We start from the raw sequence: 20,465 nt of genomic DNA, 5'->3' as shown, positions 1-20,465 counted from the left end.
GCGGTTAAAAATAATCAGTTAAAATGGTGCTTTAATATCTAAACAATAAACTACGTAGTGATATGACTATTACGTTGCTCCATTAAAAAAAAAGAGACTTTTGGTTCTTGTACACTCAGTTCCCACTTTTTTCTCATTCCAGGCAACTAGTTCAGAAAGATATTTTCAATTTTAGATATCTTTTTCTATTAGTTTTATTTCATGATTCAATTATTAATGGAATGGTCATAGCAACCTTTGATTGTACATATAAATATAGCCATATACTGTGATTTGATAACATCCTCAAATTTACAATAAAAAAATTAAGATACAAAATTGGTTGGTCTATTCTTTTGGAGGTTAGGATATTAGTTATTAATTATATTAGTTATGAGTAAAATTATAGTATCTTCATTTTAAAGAGAAATATGGTATATATTAAAATAGCATTATAAAAATGTACTATAGAGGGCTTAGGTTACTATACCTCAGCTAAGAGGAACAAAGGAAAATCCAAGTCCAAATTCAAATATTAATGGGAATTCCATCTTACCAAATTCCATGGTACTGAGGACTGCCTTATAGCAAAGCCTCCAAAATCATTGAAGGGAATTGTCTCAAACCTTCTCTCCTTCCGTTTTGCTCCTGAAGAAACCTTGTTTGTTTTCACCTATCATTCATTATAGTTCACCTACTTTGGGAGACAAACAGTGCTGCAGCTGAATGGCCAGGGAACCTACATCCCACAGCAGCTGAGAATGTGTATATATAAAATATATACTGCTGAGCTCAGCATTCAGAGAACACTGCCATAGAGACCGAGACCAAGAAGGAGTGGGACCAGAGCAAAATCGTAGGGATGGAGAAGGGTAGACCAGCACCACTGGACCCACTGGTTTTACCTTTCATCAGCATCATGGGGTATAATTCACGTACTGAGAATGTACACACCACAAACATGTTTCAAAAAGTAATACAAATATTAAAGCATCTCTTCCCTCTCCATCTCTCCTCCTCAATCTAGGAGTATATATAAATACATTGATTTCACACTTATATTCTTGATGCTAGTTTAGTGGAGTCTCTTCTTTTTCTAGCTTTGTGTATGTTTCCATGTTTCTGTGACTAACAAATTAGTCCCACCCTCTACAGTTGCAAGGTGAAGCACTAGGAAGCCTCCTAATCTTTCTGCTGCCTCCTTTTCCTAGCTTGTCAATTCGATTTTCTTCTAGCGCTTTTTCCCCACCTGCCTAGAAAGTAACCATCAGATATCAGATGATCATTCTAACCCTCCAGGTAGGGACCATTCTTGGTATCTGCAAATATAGCTGCGAGTTCTGGGATATTTAGACTGGCATAGAGCACCACATGGCTAGAAACCAGAAGATCAGAGACTACTCTAACATGTTAAACACCAAGGTCCTAACCACATGGCCTGGGCTTGAAGATTCATTATAAGTAAACATTTGGGAATTATCCAGTTGGGCCCTATTCATGCTGAAGAAAGCCTAAGCAATACCCCGTATACGAACAAGGATGGTAGAGTTATTCAGGTAAGTCTTTTCTTCAGGTCCCAAGGCATGCATCAGAGGCATCACTTCTTTTTCAGGGCAGAAAGGAACACACGCTGAACCAAGGTTTCTTCCTCTCCATCTTGGGATCTTTTCATTCAGGGCTTTTCACCAGAAAGAGAAGTAACGGGGCTACTATTTAGCCAAAAGCCATTTAAGTGGTGAAAGTAGTATCGAGATGTTAGAGGTTTATGTTCTTCTGACACGTAAATTCCTGTCCTTCAGTGAGACAATGGGACTCAGTTGAAATAGTGGATTCAGTTCTTAGTTTCCTTGTCTTTACATAATTTAAAAAAAAAAAATCTCTATTACAATCATACCTTTAACCAGCTAATCTAGCTTTCATCTCTTGCTGAAATTCTTCTCCAGCCAACGCCGGACTTCTTGAAGGTTGTAGTAGAAGGGGCCCTTTCCTCCCAGATAAGCAATTTTCTGTCTCTGCACAATACACACACGTTCAAAGGCTACCCCATAAGCGACATTGGCATTATTGTCCATGCGGTCAGCCACAACTTGGCACTGGGGCGGCAAGGAGAAACGCTCCATTAGCTGGTGGGCTGCTGCACATCGGTCTTCCTGGTTCCGGTGCTTCTTCACCTCAAAAGACAAAGAAGAATCCCCAGGCACCGCCCAACCATCTGAAGGATGAGCCTCATCAATGTAGACCAACAGGAAGTCAGCCACTGATGAGAACTCTTCCACCAGTTTGCTGAAGGCTGGCAGCTGGTTAGTAAAAGGAGGTCAAGTGGCTGAGCCGAAGTTGACCACCAGTGGGCGCTCAGGGCTGGCAAAGTCAAGAAGGTGGCACTCAGCTCCATCAACTGTTTTCTCATGGGCACCATTTCCACTGCTGTCATCTCCTTCAGGATTGGAGACATGCACCACACTGGAGTTGGGAGCATCTTCACCCAGTTTCACCTGGTGGTGAAAAAAAGAAAGAGGGAGAGAACGCCACATTGAACACATTGTCACTTTAATTCACTCTGTGTAGAAACAACTGGCTCTAATAAAATGTGGCATTTCCTTCAGAAGATATGGTAAACATATATTGATTTGAGTAAAGAGCCATTGCGGCAGGTAATACAATGAATGGCCCTAAAGAGAATAAAGGTCTTTTTCATTCTGTATAGTCACTAAAGGTAATTATTTTCATGATTGAAGGTGCTGCAGTTAACTCTCTTCATAATTAAGTTGAGACTGTATTCTTTACTATCCTTATTTTGTGTTAGTGCTTAGCACACACTATACAAAAAATGATTAATTGCCTTCATTTTCAAAGTAAAAGGTGAATGGTCCACTTTAAAATAAATTATCAGAATTGTGAGACATAGTACCTCTTTCTGTATTCCCACTTCTGAATTCTAAAGTACTCAGAAAAGACCTTTATTTTCTTGCCTGATGCGAAGTCATTTAAGCTCAACCAGTGGACAAGGGTACCAGTGGGCTCTATTCCTTCCCAGAACTAGAAAACCGGGGGTCCACCATTTATAAGAAGAGCTACTCCCACTGAATCTCTTCAGTACTTCAGCTTTCCCATCTGAAAAAATGGTGATAATAACACCTATCTTCCTCATACGGTTATAGGAGGATGACATAGGAAAAGAGCTTTGTACACTATAAATCATTGTGGGTGTGTAGTTTGCCATTATAGATGCCACCCAAAAATGTGAAACGGAATACTATTTCCCTGACCAATTCTATGTTTTAAAAAATATATATTGTTAGAAGTGATTTGAGCTCTCCTCAGTGTGACATCCTTCCCAAAGACTTCTGTGGCTACTACATACTTTGGGGTTCTTTTGACTAGAATCTCGCCATTTCCATTAAACAAACAAATGAGTGAACAAAAACATAAAATTTTACTTTTTGCAGAACTCTACTTTTAATTTCTCACATTACATGTGTTTTTTGTTTGTTTCACTTTTTAAATCTAAGAAGTCACACACCATTTACTTTTCTACCACACGTTTTATTAGCAAGTTCCTCTGAATTATAAAATACTCAGGCAGAAGAGGTATAGAGGAAAATTGTTCCAGGTACCCTCTTTGCACGTAGTTTAAATTGTTGAACACAGACTGAAAGAAAGTTTGCCGGTCTTTGAATCTGTAAACTGATAATAAAAAGCAGGCAACATAAAAGAGGCAATTACTTCAGTCTGAATTAATACAACTGGATCCTCCCCTAGAATGGTTTAATCAAAGCCAGTAACATTGGGGACAACTTACAACAGTATAGTTGATTTTTATACACTATCCTTCATATTATAAAACACTTCCAACTGGATCGACTTTTTCCCCTCATATAAATACCACCACATATAACATTGCTGTTAATTGAAGTCACTTAGAAGTGAATTGTTAAAAACTCAACAATCCAAACTGATAAAAAAAAAAAAAAAAAAGCACTCAAGGGCTTTTATTCAGAAGCTTCTATCTGATGTTAATGCATAACTCATTTTAACTGCAGAGGAAGAAGTAAAGAAGCCCTTTCTCTCCCTTGTGAAAAATCCTAACAGGGCAGGTTTGAAACAAGTACTGTTAGTTTTCTAAAAGAAATCTTAGAATAACAAATTTCTTTCTTAGAAAAGGAAGCTGTTGGTGTGGTTTAAATAAGTACATTTGTTTTCAGTCACTATCAGGAAGAAAGTTATTTTATTTGTATTTTCTTGGTTAATCTGCAAGTGACACTAGGTGAAGAAACCGAATAAGCCACTTTTAGCTGGACTGCTTTATATGAGCTACACTTGCCTCTGAGGTTTTAAAATATACTTAAAATTTAAAGATATATACATTTTAAAGATATTATAAACTTTTAAATCTATGGGTTCTTTTTGTACTTCTTTGTAGATTTAGGTAATAGGTAGCGTTACCATCACCTTCTCATTAGATCTTTCCCACGTAAAATAGCAATACTGATTCTAGGACGGCTGCTTTTAACAATATCGTTGTGCTGTGTTTCGCAACACACTGTGTTATAAAGATCTGAATGCATTCAGATCAGTCTGAATCCATTAGCTGTTGTAGCAACTTCTCATTAAGTGAGCAACCCATACACAGGAGAAAAATCATCTCTGGACTACAGACTGGGAGGCTCTTGGTAGGTAAAAACATCCACCTGCATTTCTGAGTCATTTTTAAGAACTCTGAACAACTGTGCGGCCTCGTTAAATGGGCCTCTGTGGCCCCTGACTCTCACCCAAGCTGAACTGTTGATCCTTGCATTATTCCTGATTATTCAACTGAGTAATCTAATCTGACTTCAGTCACAGGTGACACTCTTGTTACCTGTAATTAACTTTCTTGGAAAGGTAAAGCACCTTCTCCTTCTTCTTAGTGACAATGTATCATTCAGCCACATCATTCTTTTCAAACTACAAACAGACTAGTTCAACTTAGAAAACTTAGAACAAGTACAACATCTTAACTTTAAGATCAAAAGTGAGGAACGTTACCAAATACATAATGCTCTTTGGTATTTGGGGGAGGGGGGTGGAGGGAGGTGTTGGTATTTTGTTAAGCTGGGAGAAAATTTATACATACACTTTAAAATTTTTTATTACATAAATTATTGTTATTATCAATTGTTGTTATAATCCTAGGTAGAGGTCAGTGAAGAATTTTATGCTTAATAATAACCTTAATCTACACTGAACACAATCACATTTGGGTGGTGGATGAGCTAACTGAGGCAGATTATTTAGAAGAGTGAATCCTGGATCCCACTGTAGAGTAACGCCACGATCAACACCTAATGCTGTTGATCTGTTCTTGATTATCTCAGCTGGTCACTGTGTAAAATGAAAGTAACCAATCCTCTTCATTTTGTTGAGCAGTCGTAGGACTTGACTGCAGATTAGAATGTCATAAACAGAATTATCCTTTTAATGAGCGTGACTAGGTAAGAGAAAATGCACAGGTAAGAACAGTGCTATTAATAAAACTACAAGGAAAAACACACACCCATTTTTTGGAAGTCCAGATGTGAGTAGACCAGTAGTCTGCTTTTATAAGTGTCATAGACTAATCATAAAATTTGTCCATCATTTGCTAAAAACTGCAGATAGAGGACAATTTAGCAACAATAAAGAAAAAAAATCGTTAACAATTAAAAAAATGAAAGTCTGTCTTAAACTGAAAAATAAAATCTTTTAGAAGGACATGATTGTTCATTTCTCGTCTTCCTATTTGGTCAGCATGAAAATTAAATACGTATTGTGACCAAAGTTACAAATGGAGAGTTTCTTGGTTTGCTCGGCTTTTCACCCTGCTGAGATGGAATTGGAGAATCACCATTGTCTTCAATGATGGAAGATCTTTGCTTTCCTCAGGAGCAAATCATTCCTTGACAAAAAGCCAGAATGATGAAGAAAATAAAGTTGGTCCCATAATAACATTTAGGCTGCAGGAAAGAAGCTCGACAAAAGCAGGTTATCCCCTGGTACTCCCAAACTTTGTTTTAATTTCCCACAGTGGCACAGAAAGTCTCCTGGCCACAAGTTACCTATCATCTTAATTTCTCCTTCTTAGAGGGTTTGTGTTTGGTTTTTGTCCTTAATGAGACATATTTGCCAAAGAGGCATTCAAAAGGCATTTTTTACTCTTGCGGAAGAGTAATTAGGTCGGTACCTCTTTCCCTGCCAGCATTAGCCGCTCTAAAGAGAACCCTGCCCAGTATTTAATGCCCAAACACAAGCATCATTTCCACTAATTGGTCTTGAAGTTCCGATGTTCCCAAAGGGTCTCTTTATTTTGCAAGGATCAGAAAGGACATACGTAAAATGTAATATCGTCATCGCTGACTTTTCTCTCTCTCATCTGCACTATTACAGTTGTCCTTTCTTATGTTTTTATAATCAACATCAACACAACACCAACAAGGGAGGAAAATAAAGGGTTTGTATTTTTACAACAGAAGACATCTCTGGGCCAAGCTCAAATGTTGTGATAGCCATATTTATAAATATGAACAAGAATGTAAATATATGGCATATATTTGATTCCCTTGATGATGGGATTCCTTTTGCTGACAGTTTTCAGTGCATGGGGAAAAGGATAATGCTGCTTTAGCATGTGGACTGTGAAATGCAGGGCAAGGGGAAAAAAAAGAAAGAACCATTCATCAAGTAGAAGCTGGAAATAGAGCATATACTACTAACCTTGTTTTTTTTTCTTTTCCACAGCCTGAGAAAGGCTTCTGGACAAAATATCACCTAATCTCATGATAGAAAGCAAAGCAGATGATAAAAATGGGGGTAGGTATGTGGCAGAATTATTTTTACACATCCTTTTTGCTGTCCAAAGCCCTGGAATGGCTTTATTAACTGTCAGGAAATTTCAAATTCTTTGACATAATGACCAGCCTACATCAATGTCCTTACAAATGTGGCCAAACAATTATTAAGCAGCATTTTAACCATTTATATTCAAATTGGCCAAATAAATCAGTGTTGAAGGATAAGCTACCTACTCTTTCCTCTGAGTTCAATTCCCTGTTAGCTAGTCTCCTGTTGATTTGTAACTTGAAAAATACAGCTGTAAGCTTTATCATTTCCTAGTGTTTTATCCAAGTGATGGACAAGCTCTGGCTGTAGCCTTCTTTGTGTTCTTTTGGGAATGTTTCTTTCTTAAAAGAGCCATTTTCCATTGTAGAAACGAGTGTCAAAAGGCTGAGGTGAATGAAGAGGAGGAGGAGAATGTTAAAGAGACCCTTTCAAAACCAAAATTATATGTTCAAATGAATATGTTTTCTGTGCCACAGCAATATTGACCGTGTAGAAGCTAAACTGCTTGTCAGCATCTATACTGTGTGCTTACTTTTACACTTCATTGAGGTGGGAGCCAGGCTCCCAGACAGGGTAGTCTGTTTACTGGTTGGACTTTTGAGTCTTTGGGCACCAGCACAAGGGTGCAGTGTCAGATGCGATGACACCGACTAGGGAAAACTTAAATAATAAACATCTGTTATACACCTCAGTCTCTCACAAGACTCAGTAGATTTTCTTTCTCATCCAAATCATGCATGGACCTCCCTTTACCCAAACCCAAATTGTCTTTCAAGGCTTCCCTATAAAGTTAAATTTAAATCCCATTCAACATTTTAGTGAAGAAGGGTTTTTTGTTTTATTTTGTTCTACTTTGTTTTCATTTCTTTGTTGCCTCTTGTAGGAGCCAAACACAGGCACAGCCCTTTTACTGCACTTTATCTAAATAACTTCCCAAGTGTCTGCCATTCCACAACCGGGAGAAGGAGAGAGGACATGCCTCATCGTATGGCGTGTACACACTCCTCACCCTGGAAAACTCCGCTTCTGGGGGCGGCAGCCTCGAAATAACGCAAGTCAGGATTGTGAAACACTGTGACGCCGTCTCAAACAGAGACTCCTCCAGTGTGTCTCTAGACAGGGCTACGCCCAAAGGCAGGGGCCCAGGTGACAGTAGCATTGGGGGAAGTGATTCAATCTGTTTCAGAGATTCTGAGTGACCCTCAAGTGCCTCCACAGCCGCCACCGCCCTTGCTACACTTGGAGACAGAAGGAGATCTAAACTCAGTGCAAGCTGTGTTCACCGTGCTTCCATCACGCACCCAGTCCAGTCTTATCTCTGTACATATGGGCTCTTGTGTTGCTTCGTCTCCTGGCAGCTACTGTATAAGTCATAAAAGCAAACATAATAAAGTCAGTCATGAACTTGGTCACTAACCAAATCAGTAGACAGAAACAATACAGGAGAAGAATACACAAACCATGTGCAAAGAGGAAAACAAATCACTCATCCTTCTCAGTCTCCTAGAGTAGGGATAACAAAATATTGCAACACAAGGAAGCACTATACGTTGGTGAAAAAAAAGAAACAAATGATCAAGTTTATTAGAGGCATTTGTGTCCTTTTCCCTTTTTATTTCAATAAGCTGCTTGAAAGGAGAAACGGCCTCACTTAATATTTGTGGGTAACATCATAACCCCCATATTTTATGTGAGAATATACATGCACACATGTAAAATTCTCCAAAGCAGTGACTTTTCTTTTATAGGCAGAAGTCACTTGTCTTTGAAAAAAGTAAGAGTTTAATATGCTGAGACCAAATAACTGACATTGCCATGTTATCTCCTAACACCTATGAAATACAGGTAGAGATGAGGGAACTTCCTAATTCATAATAAGCCTGACATACTTGTGTGTGTGCACACTCCACCCTCCTCCAAATTCTCTATGCCCAGAACAAAATGTGAACATTTCACATTCAGCATACACATCTGTGGAAATGAAATGATCATCTCGATATTTCCTTCCCACATCTCCCATTCACCCCGTGTACATAATAGAAAGTGACTTTTTACTGTTAGAACTTTGAGCATCGTTTCGAACTATTATAAAGAAATTTTCCCTAACTAAGAAGAGCTCTTACTATTTTCCTGTCTTTAGGACAACAAATGCAAACCTTCTGCAGGCTGCTCTCAGTAACAAAGACACGTACAGTAGGAAAACTTCCCTAATCCACCATGAGTATTTTCTTCTTGAACACTTATTTGATTTTCAATGGAAGGATCCTACTCTGGATTCCTTGCTACTAGAAATTACTTCTTTTCCATTCCTGGTGCATAGATTTTTTTTTTAATTTTTATTTTATATTGGAGTATAGTTGATTCACAATGTTGTGCTAGTTTCAGGTATACAGCAAAATGATTCAGTTATACAAATACGTGTATCTATTCTTTTTCAAATTATTTTCCCATTTAGGTTATTACAGAGTGTTGAGCAGAGTTCCCTGTGCTGTCCAGTAGGTCCTTGTTGGTTATCTGTTTTAAATATAGCAGTGTGTACATGTCAATCCCAAACTCCCAATCTAATACTTCCCGCCCCACCCTACCCCCCTGGTAAGCATAAGTTCCTTCTCTAGACTTATTTTTCTAGCGTTTATTTATGGAGGACTCATTCTCCTTCCTCCTTTTATTCTGAGTTTTCTGGCTCTGTTTCTGAGGTACTGCCTGCCTATAGTACACCACTTCACTAGCTCCCATATTCCTCTCAAACTCCCTTCCTGGCATCTCGGGCAAGGTCTCTCAATACTGTTAGGGAAAACCAAGAATGTCTGCTTTGATACTAGCTTTTGCCAGATGAGTCAATTCTTCCTAAGCCCAGGGACATCCAGGAGTCACACGGGCATAGGGAGAGAGAGCAAACTGACAAAGGACCAGTGCCCTTTCCTCTTTGCCCCTTAAGAAGATCTGAGCTGAGGATGCTCCACCATCTCCAAACAGCACGCTTCACTTAGAAACAAAGATCACTCTGGTTTTGAAAGGGCAGCCCCTGGGACGCAGCATCTGCAGGTAAGTGAGGCGACTGTCCCAGTGTTCCAGGCACGAGTTATAAGAGCTTTGAGATTGCCGTGAACCATAGATTTATCTGCTCTTTCTAAGACAACTTACTTAACTTTTGAGAAACAAAGCAAATGTGGTTTCTCTAACAGAGTCTGGATTTTTGACAGCTAGTTCTCAGACCTTTCTTCTTCAAACAGATATCTAGTAACTCCAGACTCAGTGCCTAATAGCTGCTTCAGAAGGTTCTAATCCAAATCAAGGTAGAGGATGATGGTGCACAGGCTTGCTCTCATTAACTCTCACTCCTACCAGAAACGAAGCAGCCACTCCGCTAAAGGATACCTGCTGTTATTATTTTGTTAAATCTTGCCAGCTCCCTGAGAGTTTTGAGTGGTGTTTTCTTTTTTCTTGCTTTTTAATGCCTACCCATTGAACTGTCTTTCCTAATGCACCTCACATAGCCTTTCATCAAGCAAAAAATGCCAGTTCATGACAAGAGCAGAATAAATGCAGCGGTCTGCCCTCCCCCAACACTTTCTGACTTTTCTCAAAGTTATTCTACAGGCACCAACACCTTCCACTCCAAAGTCACAGCAAGCCATTAACGACCCTTATTAGAAAGATCCTGCTCAGGTCACACAGAGTCACTATGACTTAACACCTGTCATCCCCAAATCTACCGTGAGTGGCAGGTGTAGCGAGTAGACACAGGAGTGCCCTTGAGCGTAACCGCTAGGCCCCCAAATAGGGCTGCACCGTTCTCACCCCGGTGCTCCTGCTGGCCCCCCGGCCCCCCACATTCCAGCCCCGGCCGCCCTCCGGAGAAGCCCCTCTCGGCGCAGCTCACCTGTTTGTAGGCATCGAGAAGGAAGCTCTTCCAGATGCAGCGCATCCCCTCTGAGGTCAGCATGCGCCTCCACTCCCCGCGAGTGGACTTGGAGCGGCTCAGCAATAGCACCACGTGCTTGAGGAGCACGACCGAGTCATAGAGCGCCAGGAAGAGGCAGTTGGAGAAAAAAACTGGCAGGATCTGCAGTGTGATCAGCAAGTCTACGCTGAGGATGCCCATCTTCTCTGCCTCCTGGGTCAGTTGCCTTGTGCGCTCTGGTTCCCCTTCACCCTCTTATTTAAAAGGGGGGGGTGGTGATGGAGGGGGTGGGGGAGGGGAGGGGGGAGGTTGGGGGTTGGGGGAGAGGGAGAAAAACTAAATTAAAAGGAAGCCCAAGTTGTCTCCTTTTTCAAAGCAGCAGAAATGGCAAAAAGACCAAGTCCAGCCTCTCCAGCCCAGCAGTTGGAGTGTGCCCATGAATTCATTCAATTCGGAGCTGCTGCTTTTTTTTTTTTTTTTTTTTTTTTTTTTTCAGGATTTAAGATGTTTAAAAAAAAAAAAAAAAAACTGGCGTACCCGTCCCTAATCCAGTTACCCCTCTCAGAGTCGGTTAAAGACAGGCAGTTCTACTTTCATTTCCAAGCACCTATGAGACTGTGGCAGAGATTGCAAAATTTTCTTTAGCTTTTCATTGTCTCTATGTTCAGAAACGTAGCCTGTTTCTTTCTAGAATTGCCAGAGTTTTTAAAATGTGCTTTAAGGGTAGTTTTTTCCCTTCTTTACTCCGTTTACACACACTTTCTGTTCTCCTTCTCCCAGCCTGTCTCACTCTCTCCCTTCCTCAGGAGCGACTGACTTCTCTCTTCTTCCTCACTCCCTCTGGCTTTTCCTTCGCGCTATCTGTCTGTGGTGCAAAGTGCCTCTCTGCAGCCCAGTGAGTCTCCCTGAAGCCTTTTATACATTCCCTGGCTAATTGCTGCAATAGAGAAATGAAAGCCTAATCTTGGTAAAGATCTTGACGTCATTGAGAAAGAGGGCTTTACTTTGGCCAGGACTGCAGTGAATAGAAAAGCAAAACTCGGCAACTTTTTTTTTTTTTTAGGAGGTGGGGTGGGGGTCAAGAGGGACAGTGGAATTTTGCTTTGTGATTTAAAGAGAGAGAGGGAAAAATATTAATACCTCTGAGGGTTTCCAGGAAATGCTCCCTAACTTTGGGGAAAGTTACTTAATACAATGTGTAGATTGATAGGGAAACTCTCTCTCCTCTGATTATTATTATTATTGTTATTGTTTATTTATAAGGGGTTTGGGAAAGAAAGGATCCTGCAAGGCAAGTAGAAAAGAGGAAGATTAATCATAGATGGTCTCTGTTCTATTTCTTGGAAGACGTGAATGCCTACCTTCCATCTTTATGCCTATATACTATGACTGTCTCCTGTCAGATTTGTGACCTAAGTTCTTTAAATATTTTTGAGTCATAATCTTATTTAAGAAAATCCAAAGTGAGTTGTGAGGTGGAAAACTTTTAAACTCTTTGAGTACCACCACAACTTTTCTAAAGCTTCTTGTTGAAAATTAGTACAAGTTTTCTTTTTAGTTTTACTGAAGCTTCCAATGCAAAAAAAAAGAAAAAAAAATAAATAAAAGAAAATCTTTTAGACATGAAAGTAGCTAGGTGACCAGACCTTCTTTTAGTTCCATTTTGCCTATATGCAGATTAAATAAAATTTTTATTAAGTGGCATTAAGCATAAGGATAAGAAATAAATGCTTTTTAAGAGAACTCTTTTAATTTCTGCAGTTGCCCTGCTTCTGTTAACCTAGCCCCTAAGAGACCTGACACTTTAAGGAACCTTCTTTTTGCTTGAAAAAAAAAAAATAATAATTAAATTTGTAGGTGGTTAAGAGCAGACTGTGAATTGGCTCAAGAGTCACACTGACCATTGCTCAGTGGCTTGCCTCTCCCATTAGTCTCCAAAACTGACAGGTACTTAGGCAGACAACGCTTTGGCAGAATGCCATGACCCCCATCTCGGTCTAGTTTTCCTTCCTCACTTACCTAACAGATCACCTCTAGGAATTATGTTTTCTTGGAAGAAGGAGTGGCGACTACAGACCCTGGGATGGAGATATAGAATGTAAATTGAAAATTAATTAGCTGACTTCTTCACGTTCACGGAGCTCTCATTAAGCATGAGTTAAGCAGCCGGTGCAAATATATGGTCAGTACATTTCTGTGTTTTGTGCCTGTGGTTAAAACCTGCAAGATCAGAGAACTAATTTAAAAGCCTAGGGCTTCCCTGGTGGCGCAGTGGTTGAGAGTCCGCCTGCCGATGCAGGAGACACGGGTTCGTGCCCTGGTCCGGGAGGATCCCACGTGCCGCGGATAAACTGAGCCCGTGAGCCATGGCCGCTGAGCCTGTGCGTCCGGAGCCTGTGCTCCGCAGCGGGAGAGGCCACAACAGTGAGACGCCCGCATACCGCAAAAAAAAAAAAAAAAAAAAAAAAAAAAAAAAGCCTAGAGTAGGGGGTCATTAATTGGTGGGCCCATGGGCCCACATTCTGCATGCATATGCATTTTATTTGCTTGGCACAGTGCTTTTTGCCTTTAATAAAATAATTGAATGAGAGTGCCTTTCGATTCCGAGACCAGAGTTTCCTGTCTGCTTTGTTTGTTGCTATCTCCCAGCAGTTAGAACCATGCCTGGCACATAGTTAAGTGCGAGGAAGGTGTCCTGAATGGACAAATGGGCCAGGCATGCATTGCTCCACACTAGGGGCACCATTCACATACCATATGTTGTGACCATGACTGGAGTACCCCGGAACTGTGTGCATCCTGGTGGACTTGGGTGTGGCCCTCCCCATTGACACAACCCTCAGCATTCCCTATTGTCCTAAAAACCTGATTCCTTCATTTTTATCATCACTTTAGCCCATGACAAGTTTTGGATTTGCATCCCATGGACTAAATTTTTAGAGAAGACTTCAAAGCCTAGAAAAATGAACATAAACCACATAGAAAAATATTTTTCCTATGACTAGCATACATTGTTAGCAAAGGATATTATTTGTATACATAATATATATTTACTCCATTCATTCTCTCAATCTTCTCCTTCTGGAAAAAAAAAAAAAAGGGACAAAAAAGGGAGGTGGCAACATGGTATTTTAACTGGTATAGATGAGAAAGCTATGGTGCCAGACAGAGTGCCAGCCAACAACGACAGAAGTAGGTGTGGACTCAGGAAATGACACTTCCACTCACCACCCAAGCCTTAAAATCTCACCCCTTCTCAGACATTCACTTTGCCCTGTTTGAATTAAACCAGTGCTCCTTTAAGGTAGAGATTTCTTGGCAGCTATAAACCAGCTCTCCCTCACTTGTCATTTGCTTTCAATGAGAGGCGTATGTTTGGAAATGGCAAGACAAGGAGGAGGATTGGTAGAGAATCAGAAAAAATGCCTTCTTTTTAAATGCAAAGTTCAAGGCACGTGCAGACTACAAATGGTTATAAATCAAAATTTTTTTCTTTTTACAAAGTCAGAAGTGTTTGAGAGGTTTTTGTTTTTAAATAGAAGAACAAATTGGCAGGTAGCCAATCTGATTGTGACATTTCTCAGATTTCTTCTATCATTTTCTTTAAATGAATGAATAAATAAATCACAAAACCGGGAGCCTTTCTTTTACTTGTTAGACAGTCTGTCCACTCTAGAAATTACATTTCTCCAAGGCTATTTCTCTTTTTATACGTGGCTCACAACTGCTTGTTCTAATTATTAATAATATTTAGCACTTTGACTTTCAAGTAATTTTATACCAATTAAGTAACAAAAACAACCCATAAGGTGATAGAGTATGATTTGTCCCATCATGTAAATGAGAGAAAGTAGATCATCAAGGTTGTAAAGTCAGAGCTGGTGTTGGGATATTTTCCCCAACTCTAAACCTCAATGCTTTTCCTATATGACTATTTTATTGGTCCTGGTCGTAACTCTGAGAATGAAAACCCTTGCCCAAAGGATATCTGGGATTTCACATTTGTTTAATATTGCCCCAATTCAAGCTCCTGGTTCCATTTGAAAGGCTTGGATATCGTCTTGGTTATGTAAGTGTTCTTAGCAATAAACACTGTAATGAGTTAAATGCAAACCAATGTGTGGTATGTTGGTTGAATTTCCCCATACAATGCTGTACACAGGCTTTAAATTCCAAAGAGAGGTAGCCTAGAGAAAAATGCTTTAGGCTTTTTAATAACACTGTAAAATTGTTTAATTTTTTTCCCCTTTTCATAGTTTGAGAGCAGCACGTCCTACCATAGCGTCCTTCTGTTTGGAAAAATAAGCATATGAGTGACAAGGCTTCCTTCGGTCCACTTTTTGACTCTTAAATTGAGATTAAGAAAATGAAGTTGGATAGCCTGAAAGCACACCTGGAGATTTCAAGGATGGAAGCTACCACTACTCTTTCCTTATTGTTATCTGAAGGCAGCAAAGGGCATTCAAGAACACTATGGAATTCATGCTGTGGATTTTCAAGTGGTCTTAGTTTCATAAAATTTTATTCTTTCCAATTCCAGTGATTTGCTAAATATAATTTTTAAATGGAGATTAAATTTTACTTTAATAAAAACTTGTTTAATAAATATATTATAAATCCAATAATGTCTGGTCAGGACAGGTGCATTGATTCTGGGTTTGGGAATATGACTGCCATACATATAACCCCCTGCCCCCCCCCAATAATAGTGCACCTCTTACCAGAGAAGGAAATCACCAACTGTACAACCTTCCATCTCTAGTGACTCCTGACTGTGCTGAGAGTGAGTTATAATGAAGGGTTTACACCACAACTACTGAATCCCTCAAAACTCCCTGTGGGCCCATCCATTTTACAAACACAGCCATGTTCCCTGCCCTGTGCTGAAAGGAGCTCAATGGATAAAATAGACAACCCCAGAGTAAACTCTGACACACCTTGAGCAAAGCAACGTAGGGCTGGAGTCGAGAAGGTGGACGCTCTGGGAGGTATGAGAATTCTATCCCAACAGCCCAGCCGTGTCTTAGGTCCCTTTGCAAGCCCTGGCAGAGAGCACAGTCTGAGGTGTTAATGCATTCTTCCCTCAGGAACTGCTGCTGCTCTTTTTTCTTCCAGGCCACCTACTGGCAAAACAGAGAAGGAAAAGAAAAGGGAAAACACAGGAGGAGGGGAAAGCAGAAATGGAGAGAAGGGAGATGAGAAGGGTGGAGAGGAGAAAGAGGAATGTAGAAAAACGGAGAAGATTCAATGAATTGCCTGCAGAGGCTGCCAGCCAGAGAGCCTATTAATGCCAACTGTGGCAATGCTTTTTGTGAGGAAGACAGCTGTCCAGAAACTGGATGGATGCCAGCACCTCATTTCACAGTGGCCACTGAACAGCTGTTAGGAGACAACAGCTTTCATTTGCTATTGACCTGATCTAGATCTAAACTGATGGCCAGTCCCCAACCCACCTGGTCAAACCTCTATAGGTGCTCTGAGGCTCTCTGAGTGTTAGTTTTGAGACTAGTTTATTAACCTCTAGAGACACCAGGGTTGGATGGAGGGTAGTGGAATAGATGAGAAGAACACTCCGTAAAGTTAGACATGGTGAATTCCTTCAGGGCAAAAAGCCCTCAGAAGGAACAAATTGAACTCACCCTCTCTTTTCCAAAAATTTGACTCAACATCCTCATTCTCCCTAAATCCTTGACCCACTGCAATAGACCAAAAGAAACAAGGGAACATAATCAAAATCAGTCATCATTTTTGGAACAACTTTTCCTCTACTTTGTTTCATTCCACAGCTCATAGGAAACCACCAGATGATATTAAGTTTTAAAATAAAGTAGGTCATACTTTATAAATGGTTTTATAGTAGCTTTTTAAAAAATCCCTTATATATCACCACACTCATATGCTGAGTGCATGAACACAGAGCATGACAAAATGTATTAACATACATGCCAGTTCATGCCATTCCAGAAGTAATAATGTAGCTTGTTCCCACTGAGAGCAAAGGATGCCACACCACCTCTCTTAAGAATCAGTAGATACTAATGCACAGAGGAAATATTCTATTCCAAGCTCAGTGGAGATGGTGAAGCTAATAGAATTAACTGTAGGATGAAAAATCCATGTTTGATATGGGGGTAAGATACCTTCAATGAGGATGATTGTACAATGAGATATGTTACCAAGGGAGGTTATGGAAATGTTATCAGTGGACCTATTCTCAAGGTAAAGAGGGAAGCCCATAAGATAATCTCTCAAAACTTTCAAGACTCTGATGCTATTAAGATAATAGTTAAGAATAAGTTAATATATAACACATACATAAAACCATCCAACTGGGCTAATGGCAGAATACCATAATCTTAAATTATTGATCCATGTCCATTTCAATTTTGAAGACTAATTTTTTGTACAATTAAGTGAATCCTTATGCTTTTCTAAGGGAGAGCAGATGAGATGAAAAGACATCTCCTTAGATGTCTTCTAAGAAAATCTAAGACATGAAATTCAAATCTATTTTTTAAATTCAGCCTCATTTATTAGATGGACCCTGGTATCTTTTATCAAGACACAACTACTTAGCTAAATGATTATTTTAAAAATAGATGTATACAAATTCCTGAATAGTCTTAGTTTGTTTTCTGAGGGGAATTTTCTATCATGTTTTAAGGACTCAACATCTGCCTTCCCCAAATAGAAACAATACTCTTTATGATTATTGTATTAGTAATGAGCTAAATGATACACAAATCTAAGACCTCAAATTCCTCAGAGCATAATCTCTATTGCTTCCTGGTAAATGTTAAATAACACCAGCTTACTCAGAAAATTGGCATTCACCTCCTATCAAGACATGTCTTGTTCTGACAGTCATCAGACTCAATCTATTTCTGGGGCCACACAGGTCCATATGACCAAAAGCAAACCTCTGAACTGATTTCTCTACCTATAAAATGGAGCTAAAGATGTTATCCCACATTTATCTCAGGTTGGTGGCTGAGATAGTCATAACATAGTCATGCTTTTAAGAGACTTAGTCTTAAAAAAATGCTCAAAATAAAAAGCAATCTTGGATGATGTTTATTCAGACCTGCCAGTGTCAATAGATTCCCTCTAATAAAAACTTCTTTGGATAAAACAAGTTCCTGGCAGGTCAGATCTGATTTTAGTATTAATTACCAACCTGCTCTACCTGACTTTAAGGAAACTTCGGTTACTTAGTGGAAAACAGGAAAGATTACCTGTAATTGGGGATGTTAGAAATGGGCAAATTTTGCCTAAAGAATGATGATAATCAACCTGAATCTTTGCCCAAACTTAAAGCTGAACTGAACCTGCTCGAAAGCCCTCTAGAAAAGCATGAACTTAACGATAAATTATTCACCACGTCACACTCCTGCACCTTCCATGATTCTAGGGAGAATAGAAAGAAAAGCTACCCAAATACTTCTGATCCTAGAAAACAACTGTTCTCCTAAGTCTCCTGGACCAGAATTGGATAGATAAATGTTCTATAACAAAGGAGGAAAACCACTGACATTTTAGTGGATAATGTGCTTGTCAAATTGAAGGCTTAACAAAAGCCAATGGCTGCCAATATGTGTGGTACTATTTTGTTTTGTTCATCCTACATAGAAACATGTACCTACTATCCAGAACTGTGGTCTCAAAAGAGCTATCAAAGCTATTTTTTTTCTTGTGTGAAAAAAATGACTCTTCCAGAAGGAATTAGTAGGCTTTGCGTGTTGGGAGGAGACAAGAAGCAAAGCAAAAAGATGGAAGACAGGGCTGGATATAGAATAAATGTAATAAATATTGGGGGGGGGCAGTGCATAATCAATAGCATTTGATTCCTTGATCACAACAGATGCTAAACAGTGGGAAAAATAGGGCTTCCCTGGTGGCGCAGTGGTTGAGAGTCCGCCTGCCGATGCAGGGGACGCGGGTTCGTGCCCCGGTCCGGGAAGATCCCACATGCCGCGGAGCAGCTGGGCCCGTGAGCCATGGGCTGGGCCTGTGCATCCAGAGCCTGTGCTCCACAACAGGAGAGGCCACAACAGTGAGAGGCCCGCCTAGCGCGCGCACACACACACACACACACACACACACACACACACACACACACAAGAATGTAGAGGTTCAAGGAAAGGGTGTGAAACTGGAAGTCAGTTGGGCAAAATACTTTGTTTTTCTATATGCAGCACCCAGCGAAAGGATATGGGAAATGTGAGAAAGGGGATAGGAAAAAGTCAAAGACATTTGCTTACCTTGTGAAATTAGCTCAAGTTCACTCAAAGGATTAGCCACGATGACATTTATTCAGTTAGCCATCCTCTTAAAACAAACATTTACTGAAACCTACAAAGAGCTAGTCATTGTACTGGGCATTGAAAAGGATCTCTGAGTCTCAATCAAATTCAGAGTCCAGTAGGGGGAGACAGATATGTAAACCAAAGACGGCAACTCAACATTCTAGGGGCTATAATAGAATTGCAGCATACAGTATGGTATAAAGGAAGAATTAGCCAATTCTATGAGGGATAAGAGTCAAGGAAGAGTTAATGAAGAATATACACAGGCCCCACTAAATATAGTTCTGCAAAATCTAACTTAGAGATGTGGTCTTTGTTAATGGAACAAGCTTTAAACAATGTTTTCACATACATGTACATTTGTAATATTTTATCATTACTCTCTACTAGAGGGACTTACATAGTCTTTTTTGACCCTGAAACATAAGTTGTTTAGGAATCAATAACCTTCTCTTGATAAACAATAAAGTTGTTATAGCACACATAATGAAAAAAGTTTGCTTAGAACTTTGTTTTGACAGATCCTATCAGTAACAAAAAGAAACAGGGACCTGGGTATATCCTTTGATTTTCAATTGACAGGAAGTTACTATGTACAAGTTCAATCTTAACATCTTAATGTTATGGATATACCATGGAAGCTGGGAAGCACTTCTTGGCAGTGCTGTGCACATCTAGTTAAAGAATACCTCAGTGACAGGGATAGCAGCGACCAGAACAATTCCAGCTCTCCATGACCACACTTACATGATTTCAAGGCATTCATTTCATTTTTAGGTTTTCCAGGTACCTCACCAGGGAAGCTAATAAAGCACATTAAGCTTCCAAATTAGTGACTATTGAACAATGTAGGCTTTAAACTGCTACAGGGAAAAGTGGGTCCAGTAACTGAGAATGACTTTAATCCAAATTTTCAGTCTTTCTGTTCTTTTCGGTCTATAGCTTAGAGTACCTCTCTTGATTCTTTATTTGTGATTTTTATTACCTTTGACCTCTCACGACAAATTCACCCTGACAGTGTACAGAAAGCAGGGATAGAAACATTGAGGATGTTTACTTGCTGGGAAAATGTATGAACTAGTTCAAGAATGATGTGGAAATCAAGATTTTATGGAAATAGGATATATTTGTGAAATGCAGAACCCGTGGTATATGTGCACAATGAACATTCTTATTTCCATATTTAGAGTATAAACTCCTGCTGGGAAAGAGTTAAATCCTAGGATTTGAAAACAGTGTTTATTATGGGAAAATTCAAACACATGCAAATGTAGAGTGATAAGAATAAGGAACCCTCATGTATCCATCAGCCAGCTTCAACAAATATGAACTCGACCAATCTTGTTTCATTTTCACCCACTTTCCTGCTTCCCATGTAATTCTGAAGGACGTTGCAGTCAAGATTTTTGATTCTCCCAAAA

The 20,465-nt window shown here is 39.7% G+C and overlaps 1 protein-coding gene across 2 annotated transcripts; it reads right to left on the bottom strand.

The window, feature by feature from the left end:
* Nucleotides 1–418: 418 nt before the first annotated feature.
* On the bottom strand, nucleotides 419–15,716 carry DIO2 (iodothyronine deiodinase 2). 2 transcript variants are annotated; one of them, XM_059057668.2, is made up of 3 exons: nucleotides 15,676–15,716; nucleotides 10,718–10,992; nucleotides 419–2,471 (listed from the first exon to the last, which is right to left on the bottom strand). In XM_059057668.2, exons 2-3 carry the CDS (start codon nucleotides 10,937–10,939, stop codon nucleotides 1,884–1,886), a joined length of 810 nt encoding a protein of 269 aa, XP_058913651.1. In that variant the 5' UTR covers nucleotides 10,940–10,992; nucleotides 15,676–15,716; the 3' UTR covers nucleotides 419–1,883. The 2 variants fall into 2 exon arrangements, with proteins under 2 accessions (XP_058913651.1, XP_058913653.1); XM_059057670.2 differs by having other exon boundaries at nucleotides 1,896–2,471.
* Nucleotides 15,717–20,465: the final 4,749 nt, after the last annotated feature.

Source organism: Kogia breviceps, chromosome 3 (assembly GCF_026419965.1).
Source record: "Kogia breviceps isolate mKogBre1 chromosome 3, mKogBre1 haplotype 1, whole genome shotgun sequence".
Classification (NCBI taxonomy): Eukaryota; Metazoa; Chordata; class Mammalia; order Artiodactyla; family Physeteridae; genus Kogia; species Kogia breviceps.
Note: the sequence above shows the minus strand (reverse complement) of the source record. Positions and strands in the feature narration are given on the sequence as shown.